The sequence below is a fragment of the Periplaneta americana genome, chromosome 5, assembly GCF_040183065.1.
Source record: "Periplaneta americana isolate PAMFEO1 chromosome 5, P.americana_PAMFEO1_priV1, whole genome shotgun sequence".
Taxonomy (NCBI): domain Eukaryota; kingdom Metazoa; phylum Arthropoda; class Insecta; order Blattodea; family Blattidae; genus Periplaneta; species Periplaneta americana.
The window spans coordinates 184,226,028-184,239,389 of NC_091121.1; the positions used below are offsets into that span (position 1 = coordinate 184,226,028).

General features: G+C 33.3%; 1 protein-coding gene across 1 annotated transcript in view; it reads left to right on the forward strand.

Moving 5' to 3' along the window:
* The window catches only part of bark (protein bark beetle), a 204,866-nt gene that overhangs the window by 147,871 nt on the left and 43,633 nt on the right, over positions 1 to 13,362 (forward strand). Inside the window, exons 11-15 of the mRNA XM_069826860.1 lie at positions 966 to 1,129; positions 2,443 to 2,669; positions 4,675 to 4,863; positions 7,601 to 7,845; positions 9,541 to 9,775. Coding sequence (XP_069682961.1) covers positions 966 to 1,129; positions 2,443 to 2,669; positions 4,675 to 4,863; positions 7,601 to 7,845; positions 9,541 to 9,775 — 1,060 coding nt within the window. The remainder of the gene's footprint in view (positions 1 to 965; positions 1,130 to 2,442; positions 2,670 to 4,674; positions 4,864 to 7,600; positions 7,846 to 9,540; positions 9,776 to 13,362) is intronic.

The window sequence follows — 13,362 nt, forward strand, 5'->3', positions numbered from 1 at the left end:
ACTGCTCTGATTGGCTATTTTTACGCGGAAAAGTGCTGTAGTCAGCTTCAGCACAACACAGCTTGGAGATTGCAAAAGTAAAGCGTAACGAAAGAAAGCTGGTTTGTGGAAGAATTCGGAACTATGTACAATGTATTTGGTAATTCAAGTGTCCGACTGCTGCTGCCATCTACCAGTTAAAGTTGCTGTCAACAGCTATACTATACTCAACAAAACAGTGTTCCAGATACAAGTTGGATTTCTATACGGAAGACCTAACTTCCGAACAACAATTTACAGGATCCATTCTGTGAAGTAACGAAGTTGTTAAATATTTTGGTTACAACACCAATGACCACTGCTGAGCCAGAAATATGTTTTTCTTCCTTGAAACGCATAAAAACGTTTTTAAGGAACACTATGTCCCAGGATCGCCTCACTGCTCTTGCAATACTGTCAATAGAAAAGAGTGTGATGTCCAAGATGGAGGGGTTTAACACCAAATGACAAGTTCTGCAGTACAAAAGAACGTCGTATGGACTTCATATTTCATCACTAGGCGAGACTCCAAATTAAGATAAATATATAAGTCTAGGCCTCTACAGTAGGCCGATATAGAGATTATAGCACACTCATTATTTTGACCACCAGCCGCTACTGCATACAGTATCGTAAATGTCTTTAACGTGCAGTACAATAATTACATAATGGAGTAAAATGCTAATAGATACTGTATGTAAGTCAAAATTAGTACACCCGCCTAATACGCGGTCCCGGTTAATACGCGGTTTACACCCGGTCCCTTGAACAGCGTCTTATCGGGGTTTTACTGTATTATTTAATGTATGAAATAGCTAGTGAAATTCATATACATACTGGTAATGTACTATTTTAACTAATTTTCTTAAAATATGAAATAAATAATGCTAGTATTCATGTTTGTAGATGACATAAAAACTACATGTGTTTTTCTCGCTTGTGAACAGGTCCGGATTGATGGAAAATGGGGTACAGTTTGCAACTATGGATGGACTATGGTTGATGCTGCTGTTGTGTGTCATCAGTTGGGTTTAGTCTTGAATCCTGATGATTGGTTCTTAGAGAGATCAGAGACTCCACAAGCAGGAATTTCAGAGCGAATTGTTCTCAGGTAATTGTTCTATATATTCTTGCTTAAAAGTGATCTCTGTGCTGAATAAGGTAAAGAATATACAGACCAGTGGCGTAGCGTCAATGTAAGCTTGAAAGCTCAGCTTCCCCAGTTAATAATAATTTCATAATAAACCTGCAGTTTATGAACAAAATTATTTATTAATTTTAATACAATTTATATGTACGCCTTAAATGTTGTGATGCAGCAGCTCAGGATGATTTGTGATGCAGCAGTAAACAAGAAGCCTGCACACACCAGCTTCCAATCCCCTCCACAGACTCGTTTCTTTCACACATTCTTCTATGTAACGCACCCCGCAGATTTTCCATCCTTTTCTAACTAAACTACCCTGGTCACAAGGCTCGCAAGAAGCTAGCTTTAGCATTGGATAGAATTAGCTTCCGAGTTATCCCTTTCGTGAGTTGTGTTCAGTTGAAGTGTTAGTGTTTACTGTAGCTGATATAGTAAATAATGAGTGAAATAACAGTTCCTGACACCGATTTATGTAGTCAAAAATAATCTTCTGATAAAGATTTTAACGTCGATTTTTTTACTTGGTTATTTAACGATGCTGTATCAACTACGGGGTTATTTAGCGCCGATGGGATTGGTGATAGCAAGATGGTATTTGGCGAGATGAGGCCGAGGATTCGCCATAGATTACCTGACATTTGCCTTACGTTTGGGGAAAACCTCGGAAGAAACCCAACCAGGTAATCAGCCCAAGCGGGAATCGAACCCGCGCCCGAACGCAACTCCGGATCAGCAGGCAAGCGCCTTAGCCGACAGAGCTACGCCGGTGGCTTTTAATGTTGATTGATGTAATTTTACTAACAGGTTGTATTTTTCTAAATATGACAGAGAGTGAGCGTACTGTACGTGTCTATTTCTTAGAGATATGTGTAAACCATGAAATCATATTTTACTACCACTTGAGATCATGCCTTATTGGTGTTATTTACGATGTTCCAACCAATCTTTGGACCGCTGACTTGACATCGACTACTATTTATTTTAAGACTATATTTTTGCAATACGTTTCCTCATACATGAAAGACAACTTGAGTTAGCTTCCCCTGCTCAAAATTTCATGCTACGCCACTGATACAGACTATCTTAAATTATTCCTACCAAAATTATGCAGTTTGTAGAGGACCTTGAGATGAGTTTTGAGATTGGGCATCCATGGTCAGTTTATTTACAAACTGAGAGAGAACACCTTGGCAAATGTATAGTGCATTGAATGGTTATCTTAGCAGTGATGTAACAATTTCTCGTTTTTTGTGTCACTCATAGTCTTTACATTTCAGCAATGTGCGCTGTACAGACGATGATACTGACATCACAAAGTGTCCAGCTGAAAGAGAGAACGAGTTCGAGAACTCATGCACTCACGAACATGATGTCGGTGTGCGGTGCCACATGTCGTCGTGGGCTGGTGTACGACTTGGGGTTCTTGCAGAGAGAGCAGATCTTCAATTCATCACCATTGAAAGAGCTGGACTTCTAGATTACAGCACCAATCAATTTAAACCTGGTTAGATAATTCATCTTGCTTTTTGTATTTTTTTTTCTCTATGTATTTGAGCTGTAACACATCAAAATCTCTCCGAAATTCTGCTAGTCTGGAAAATTAAAATTTTTTGCAGAATATTTCATTACTCATGATTAGAAATGGTAGATTTTCGCAATCACAATAAATGCGAAATGTGTTCAAATGCTGTTAAAATAAGTAAGTAATTTTATGTTTAAAAGCATGTTAAGTATATTAGTGTAGTTTTTAAGTCCACGATAAAATGCGGAAATGAATACAAAATAGAGTACATATGTTTCTGCGAAATAAGAGCGAAATTACATTTTATGAGACATTTTGTGTTTCTTGTAAAAAAAATCAGAATCTATCGAAAGACCTCGTCACATACAGGTTCTTACATTTTTCAAATAGCTTGGTCACATCTCCATGTTAGCTTTTATGATGTAAATAGCACAGGAATGTAACCTATCTGAGACTCTTTTTGGTATCTGTACCATTATCTCGAGTTTTCAATTACTCTGGTACAAGTGGTAGAATATTGGCAGTGTTGTTTTAACACATGGGCACAGTAGGCAGTTGCCCAGGAACCCGATGCTGATCTATGCACAGACTAGAATGTAACACATTTTCCAATCACCCGCCTCAACATTCAAATCTCCTGCTAACTTGATAGAACGGGAAAAATTACGACTTGTAGCAGAGAGTCTGACATCCTGAAGAACATCGACTTTAAGCCAATTATAAAGGCATTCTATGCAAAGAAATTTCACAAAAGTTTGTGTCCAACACTTGATCAATAATAAATAATTCATGGTAATTTCATAATGTGCGCTGTGTTATCTTAGTCAGTATGATTTGCCAATCAAGTATTATTTTTATGTTCAAATTTTTGTTTTTAAAGTTCAAGGTTCATGTTGTATTGTCCAAACCTTTATAATGATTAATCTTTGTTGTACATAATGTTTTTTTTTTTAATGTCGAAACACTGATTTTTGTTGGAGAGACCAATGAATGGAAGTTTATTTTATAGATACTGGTAATTAATATTTTTACTCTTATGAGCAGTTGTATACGCAGGGCCCAGTGCAATGTTTGCCCCGGGTCTATCATACTGTTAAGATGGCCCTGGATATTGGCTGCCTATGCAATCTCTTTAGTTCCAGTGTTCACTCATAAACAAGTTGTATGTGATAGCAAGTTGTTGTGATTGAGTAATAGGATGGATCGCGATAAAATTACACCATATCTTTTGGTATATTTCTTAATGTTCACAATTTACCGTAACTGTAATTTTATATGTTCCTTTATTTATTTATTATTTTTCAAGAATTTAAAATGGAAAATCTAGAAAATACGTTTGTTAACACATTGATGACATTGAATTTCTACCACCAAACTTTCCATTAAAGATGTTCCACCTAAAAACGCTACAAAATGCTAACTTTTAACATTAAAAGTGATATAAAATGCTAAATCTGATTTTTAAATTGCTAATTTTTTTATTTTATTTTAAGTTGCTAAAATCTACCATCTCTACCCATAATGCTAAGCTAAAACTGCAGAGATGAGAATGAAGACTAGCAGAGTTGAATTTTAAGGAGAGCTAGTTTTGTGAATAATCTCTAATTCAGGGAAAAATAATTATTTTATGTGGGTTTTGGGTACTTACACTTTGTCATAGATGTAGAGAGACCAACGCTCAGGAGCTATATACATCAGAGAAGGCAAGGGAAAGGGGTAACCTGTCACTTTCTAAAGCTGGATGTACTGTAGTTTTACAACATGGGATCCTCATCTTATTTTTATTCTAAAAGAGGACTTGTTAAGAATTTTTATCTTTCTTAAAAAAGTTAACTGTTTTAAGTTGTCTCGGATCCTGGTCACCATGGCAACTACTGAAACACTACAGACGAACTCCTTGCTTTGTTTTCTCTTACATTTTTCTTAGTGTATGAAAGAGTTATTTTTAGGAACATTACAGTTCTGAACTTCTATTTTTTTTTTTCAGCTTTGCAAGTCGACTTTTCAAGACATGCTCTGGAAAATGTTAAGATAAAAAATAATCTACAGGATGGCCTTGGCGTCGTGTATTCAGATCTCTATTCTGCAGGAGTTGCCAATACTGTCAAGCAGAGTGACTTTAGTGGTAATGGAGGAAGTGGAATCAGTTTCAAACAACTTGGACTGAAGATATCAGGTAAGGAACAAATTTGTTCAAATCTGGAAACTGTTTTTCGATTCTGAACAACATATGAGATTTGTGAGATAGATTTTACTGAGTAGGCCTATTTACTTCATTGCTGTATTGGCCTGCTGTTCCATTGGCACTATTCCTAAATTCATTAAAACTATAACAATTATGTATGCTGATGACACTACATTCTTATGTTCAGGCTCTACTCCGAATGAATTACATGCTCTAACCAATGATATTCTATCACAGATGGCTTTATGGTTTGAATCTAATGTTTTTTTGCTTAATCAAGAAAAGACTATCAACATAACTTTTACCCTAAATCATGTAACAAAAAAGGACAACATACAAAACTATACCAAATTTCTAGGACTTTTTATAGACTCCAGTTTAACATGGGAAAAACATATCGAATATATATATGCACAAAATTACCAAGAGTTATATATTTATTAAAGAAATTAGTGACTTGTGTTTCTCAAAATTATTTAAGATGTGCCTACTTTCGTTCTTTGAGTCGATAATTAGGTGTGCCTTAATTTTTGGGGGAAATGGTAGCAAAATTGGGAGTGTCTTGATTTTGCAAAAGAAAGCCATTAGAATTCTATGTCAATCAAACTATCTTGAACATCGTCGACCTCTTTTCAAACAATCACAGATATCAACTGTCATAAATTTATATATATACGACCTAGTCCTTTACACTCGACAAAATATAGACAATTACTCATTAATAGCCAATATACATGATCATGAAATTAGAAATAGTGAACAAATTAATATTCCATGCTGTAGATTACATAAAACTAGTACAAATTTTTCTGTCCTCGGGATGAAATTATACAATAAGCTTCCCAGTCAATATTATAAGTTACCAACTAATAGTTTTAAAGCTAGATTTTATAATTGACTTTTAATTAATCCTTTCTACTCTGTAGATGAGTTTCTTAACATAAATTCATACGAAATTGTTTTTTAATAAATAAAGTTATTTACATTTAGTTACAAATATTACATTAAGAGTAAAGTGCAACGTGAGACATAAAGCTAGTTGTTGCTGCTGCTGTATCGTCAGCAGTACTAAACTAATTTGGTTTTGTAAATATCTCGGAATGGTATTTTCAATAATCACAGAACTTTCTTTGGACATCGAATAAAAAGAAAATAAAGAGTATGCATTTCATTACTACAGAATTGTATGACGTACCCAGAGGCGTGCAGTGTAATTTTTGTGTGGGTAAGCTCTGAAATTTACTTATTGACATTGAGATTTAAAATTAAAAAAAAACCTAATATTTCTAGGTCTTTCGAAATTGAAATAACACTCACCTCTGCCTAGAAGCGTGTAGTGTTGGAAACATTTTTCCAATCCCCAAAGTTAATTTTCCGCCACTGTATCTCAGCAACTGTTGCTGAGCAACAGAAAAACACTCGCTACTTTTTTCTGTTTATCTCTATCAGCATGGGTAATTACATCTTAATATTTTGCATTCAATATCACCTTACACCATTTACACTGACCTTTCGAACTATCACTGGCAGCTTCTTCCACCCAATTTTTCAACATTATGTTTTTTCCACACATTTCTAAATTTTTGTACGTATGGAGTTTTACGCGGCATCGTTAAATATATATACTGTGTGTGTGTGTGTGTATATATATATATATATATATATATATATACACACACACACACACATTTGAAGATGTATATATATATATATATATATATCTTCAAATTGGATGAAGTAGATCAAGAATATACTGGACACTTCAGAAATAATCAAATCACAGTCGGTTCGAAATCTGATTTCACATTGAGCTGGAGACGTGCCTGGTGACAATGAATTTGGTTTTAAGTATGTCTGTGTTACATAAATTATAATGCGAAATGAAAAATTAAATAATAATTCAGTTCATTATCTATTCTCTTTATGATTAAATACGTAAATTCATTTACAAAAACAATACCTACATTATATTAAGAGTTTAACGAATGCGGAATACCTTATTTGTACAACAACAATGGATGAGGCAGGAAATGGACGTGGTAGCACGAAATGGAGTTAACATAAAACGTTGATATTTTACACTCGCATAATGAGAAAGTGTGATAATACCATACTAAACTCTGGTTTATGATTAACATTGTTGTCCGCAAGTGCATATAACATCTTTACATAAAAAAACTAAAAAATATCATCTCCCTCTGCCAGAATCATAAAAAAAACGCCAAATAAATAGCTAGCTGCTGACGTAAAATTCTGTAGCTGTCCATAGTCCTGAAAACACCAGATTTAGCTACAAAACTGCTGAGTTGGCAACTCTGTAATCAACACTGGTATTCTTCTGCAGGAACTTAACAAGCCTGGACAAGTGATAATCCCAGCGCTTACTCTTGCTGTGTACGAGCATATAGGCTATACAGTGGTATAGGAAGAAATTTCCCATCCTTGTCTACTGTCCGCGCATGCGCCAGCACTGTGAAATGAGGCTTCAGGAAAGCTGTGAACGAAGAGCTGCCTTACTGCAGAAATGTAGTTAATGCAGAACATTTATATATGAAGTGCAGAATACACTTCTTTAAAAAATGTTCATCTGTAAGCTGAATGAGATAAAATTGATACATTAATTTGAAGTGTGTCTACTAGGGTATGTGGCGCTTACTCCACTTGCCCTAAATGCACGCCCCTGGATGTACCGTATTTATACTTTGGTATGTTATTTTTCTGTTATTAGGATCCTCACTTGAGAATAACAAAGTAGCAGGGATTCATCACAATCCAACGCTAACAGCATACCAACAGAGAGAAATTGCAGGCTGGTTCAAGTTCCCAGAGGATCAGAATATCCAGTACTCTTCATATAAGCCGATTCTTATCCCACAGTACTACACTGACATAGACCTTGAAGTAGGGGATACAAAATACTTCCTGACGCAGAGAGTTGGCCCTGATGCAATTGACAGGAACTTTAATATTCGTGTAAGTATGGTTCATTTATATTTTTACTGTTCTCAGTAACATGGTAATGTCTTCTTTATTCCACAACACAGCCATTACTGAGCTGAGCTGAGCTCCCAATCATTTCGTTACAAAAGGAGGCAGCTATGGAGCTGTATACAGGGTGAACCGTATGTAATGTAATTAATTTCAGGGGTTATTCTTTGAGATATTTCAAACAAAAAATTTTTAATAAAATTTTGCTCGTTTTTGCTTTCTCTTTGAGGTAAAAATTGTTTTATATGAAACATATCATAACGTGTTTTGGGAAAGCCACTGATTTAATTCCCAATATCCTCAATAATTTTAAGAGAGCAAGTACAGTAGAACCCAGATTATCCGTCACCCTATTAACTGATCAGCGGATTATCCGACTGTCTTTCCCTCACTCTATTCTTTCTTTCTTTGCTCCGAAAAAAAATTATGTAGTGCTATTCCTTATATTAGTACCTATTCTTTTCTAGAGTGTATTATTATAAGTCTTTATTCTTACATATTACAATTAGTGTACTGTCAGCAATAGAAACAGTTACCACTTGAAGCTGTTTTTTCCCAAATTGTAAAATAATCATTATCTGCTTTCAAAGAAATGGTCCCAAAAACTTCCGCAAAATTTAGAGCAAACTTGTGGAGCATTCAGTCTTTATTCTACTCTTCAAGTGCTCGTACTACATAATTTCTATCCAAAATATCTTCCAAGGGTGTCAAAAGTGTTTCACTAAGTATCAAAATAAAATACAAATAAATAATTGATCGATTTGGGAAAAGACAAATCGCGGCTCCTCTCGCATCAGAATACGAGATTGGCATTACAAATGTGCGCGATTTAATTAAAAACAAGAATGAAGTGTGTAAAATCTGTAAATCTACAAGAAACCTCTACTATTCCTATCTTTCCACAAAGAATCAACGCAAAGATTTTACTTGGCCCGTATAAAAACATTGTTGACAACCGGACTTATATTATTACCGGTAAACTTCTGATTCACTATCTAGCATGTTAAACACAAGACCACGGTGGAAATTATGAAACTGTGTTATGCACTTAATTTACGGATATATTTTATGGTACGGATTATCCGATTTTTTCGGTTAACCGTCCAGACCACCCCCTTCATTACCACGGATAATAGAGGTTCTACTGTATTATGATAATAAATTATTATAAATGATTGGTTGATTGGCAAATTTACTCGTGTTAAATTACATAAGCAACTGTGCCTTATAGCTGTTTCGGTGCTTCTTCACACCATCCTCAGAGCCTACTAGATCTCGGCATCATCTCGAACTTCGCTGTCTGTTGTAGGGGTGCGTTTGCGTGTTGAAAAATGTTGAAAAGTGGAGTCAAATAGTGTGTGTGTTCTGAAATTGATCTGTGTGTTGAGAATTTGATCGGAGTGTGTTTTAGTGTGTCTGTATATTTCATATTGTTCTAGTGTGTTGAGTTTTTGGTTTTTGGGTTGTATGTGTAGGATTTCCATGTCTGTATTTATGTTACTGTATGTGTGGTTAGCATTAGTTATGTGTTCGGCATATGTAGATGTATTGTGTCCTCTGGTTATTGCTTTAATGTGTTCATCATTCCAAACACGCTACAAAGAACACTACTCGTTTTCTGGCCACCACTGGTGCCTTTGTAACACTTTCAAGTGCAATTGCTGTTGTGTTTAATTTCAGTGCAAACCAGGTTATGTGGTTGGAATCCAGTTGTTGAATCCTGTTCACAACCGGAGTACTGAGGACATCGTAATATATGATGCTCGGACCATCAACAGTTCTTCTCAGTCGTGGAGCCTGCGGCGAGACTTGGTGGTATTTCCTACAATCAGCAGCTCGTATGGCGTGGTGATGCAGTATCGTAGTGGCAGCAATGCTCTTGGAGGGGCTGTGTTAGCAATATCCACTGTGCCAGGTAACTGAACTAATTTTAAGAAAAGATCTAAGACTTCTACAGTCTCTGCTAAGATATATTTCACACTCATATGAATGAAGAATTCGTCTGTAAATATCACACTGTTCTGTCCTGAGTTCTTTGTCTCTGATGCATCATAATTGATACAGTGACCACAATAACTGAATACCTAAACTCTATCTATCTGTGGATACAAAAGTTTGGACTGAGGATAAACCCAAGAAAATCGCAGGCAATTGTAATGGGACATCAGCGCTTACTCAGTACAATTGACGACAAAACCATACCAAGACTGTCAATAAACACATGTCAATACAGCGGTTGCTGTCGTCTGCGATACAACGAACTTTTCTGTTGATTTTCGAGTTCGTCATTTTTTTCCGGTTATTATATGCTTATTTAAGTTGTGTTAACTCTCGCTAGTGGTTTTATATTTTATTTTATCCGTCTTAGTATTTATTTTATTATTGTAAATATTTGTTTTATCACTAATATTATTATTATTATTATTATTATTATTATCATTATTATCAATGAATTATTTTGTATTACTATCTTTGTATCATCTCCGTCACGATTATTCTATTATTATTATTATTATTATTATTATTATTATTATTATTATTATTATTATTATTATTATTATTACTAGCCGTACCCGTGTGCTCCGCTGCACCTGTTAGAAATAAATATAAAGTAATTACATAATTAAAATAGGACGTTTGATCCAGGGAACATTTGCGTTTGATAGAAGGATAAATAGTTTAATATGTTACTTAATTTAAATTGTATTTAAATAATTAAAATGCGATCATTTTGGTCCAGAAAGCACTCATTTGGTGCAATGACAATTCCTTTAACATGTTCCTTAATTGTTATTACATGCAACCATAGTTTAATGAACATTGACATCATTAGATTTAATGTGTATACTTTATTTTACTTGCTATATGTTTCCATCGAATTATGGTAATAACTTAATTTTAACCCTTGTTTTCTACGTATTCAGTAAATGGCGCTTGGCCCACTATGGTTCTGAACCCTTCAAATAACTTAAATTATATTATATTACATTATATTATATTATATTATATTATATTATATTATATTATATTATATTATATTATATTATATTACATTACATTATTATATCAGAAGTTACTGTAATAACATTATAGTATTATGTCCATCTAAAGAAACTACATTTTCCAATGGTGAAATAATAATTAATTATACAAATCGGTTAATTTAGCTTCCGATATTACTTCATACAAACACAGAAACATCCTCTGTAGGCTATCTTTCATAGCTTTCGATTGTTGTTCAAGGCCCCTTATAGACCAAGTCATTTGTTTTTTATTTCGTTACATGGCCTTAGATGGCAGTTATTTTAATTTTAAAACTCATTTATCTCATTAAATATGAGTCCTATCAAAATTTTTCAAAGAATAAAACTTATCGCAAATGATTTTTAAAGAAACGTTTGTTATGTAACATTTTTCACAAAAATCAATAATAAGTGAGATATTTCGATTTATTTAATTCAGGTCCCCTTATAACCCCCCTTTTAAATAATGTATTTTGAATGCCATATAGCCTAAAATCTAAGTTACAACGAACTTAATTTATATTCCAATTTTCATCGAAATCCGTTCAGCCATTATCGCTTGAAAAGGTAACAAACGTACAGACAGACATACAAACAAAAATTTCAAAAAAGCGATTTTCGGTTTCAGGGTGGTTAATTATATATGTTAGGACCAATTATTTTTGGAAAATCGAAAATTACCAGAAAAATTTCTGCTACAGATTTATTATTAGTGTAGATTATTATTATTATTATTATTATTATTATTATTATTATTATTATTATTGTTACTATTATTTATATCATCAGCATTATTATTGATCCCTGTAAAATTTATGTAGACTACTGGACTGTACCCAAGCACGAGCATATGCTCATTTCGGGTATCTATTCATATGCATTCATTTAAAATGTAAATTGTGAATAAATAAATAAAATAAATGGGTCGTTTATTAAGTATAGCGACACTGTAAAAAAATCTTGGATTATTAATGGACAGAGATCTGAACTGGAATAGTCCAGTAACTCACATCTGTAAGAAAATATTTTCATTACTCCACTCTCTAAATCACTTGCGAAACTGTCTGCCTCTTTCCATAAAAAGACACATTATTCAATCGCTAGTGATGCCCCATTTTGATTACTGCGATTCTCTCTTGACAAATATAACTGTCAATTTAGTGAAAGACTACAACGTGTTCATAATGTGTGTCCGCTTCATCTGCAATACTCGTAAATTTGACCATATAACGCCATCTTCTGAAGTTCTTTCTTGGTTCCACCTAAAGGAATGTAGAATAGCACATTCTTTATCTGTTCTGTTTAGAATATTGTTCACTTCTACTCCAAAATATCTGAGAACTCGCTTTGAATATGTTACAACGTTACGGAATCAACATCAGGCCTTATTATCCATTCCTTGTCACCGCATCTCTTTCTAGTCATCCTCTTTCACCGTGTCAGTTTGTCGCCTATGGAACTCCTTACCTCGTCATGTCAGGGATTGGCGAACAATTAATCAATTTAAATTAAGAATTACATACTTTTACGTGAAATTGATTTGTGAGCGTTAGCCGATTTTTATAGGTTATTCTATATGTATATAAATTGTCATTTAGGCCTATCATAAAGTAGAATTAGGATATAAATTGTAAATAACTTAATTATGTATCATGTTCAGTTAATATTTCATTATAGACCATATAAGTTTGTTAATGTGCATGAAAATTATTTTTATATTTAAGTATGACTTTACTATTTTTGTCATTGTTTCAATATATATTTCACTTCTGGTAGTGTGGAAGAGAAGGCCTTATGGCCTTAACTCTACCAGAATAAATAAATTAAATAAATAAATAACTAAGTAAATAAGTAAATAAGTAACTAAGTAAATAAGTAACTTAAGTAACTAAGTAAATAAGTAACTAAGTAACTTAAGTAAATAAGTAACTAAGTAAATAAGTAACTAAGTAAATAAGTAACTAAGTAAATAAGTAACTTAAGTAACTAAGTAAATAAGTAACTAAGTAACTTAAGTAAATAAGTAACTAAGTAAATAAGTAACTAAGTAAATAAGTAACTAAGTAACTTAAGTAACTAAGTAACTTAAGTAAATAAGTAACTAAGTAAATAAGTAACTAAGTAACTTAAGTAACTAAGTAAATAAGTAACTAAGTAAATAAGTAACTAAGTAACTTAAGTAACTAAGTAAATAAGTAAGCAAGTAAATAAGTAACTAAGTAAATAAGTAACTTAAGTAACTAAGTAAATAAGTAACTAAGTAACTTAAGTAAATAAGTAACTAAGTAAATAAGTAACTAAGTAAATAAGTAACTAAGTAACTTAAGTAACTAAGTAACTTAAGTAAATAAGTAACTAAGTAAATAAGTAACTAAGTAACTTAAGTAACTAAGTAAATAAGTAACTAAGTAAATAAGTAACTAAGTAACTTAAGTAACTAAGTAAATAAGTAAGCAAGTAAATAAGTGAGTAAGTGAGT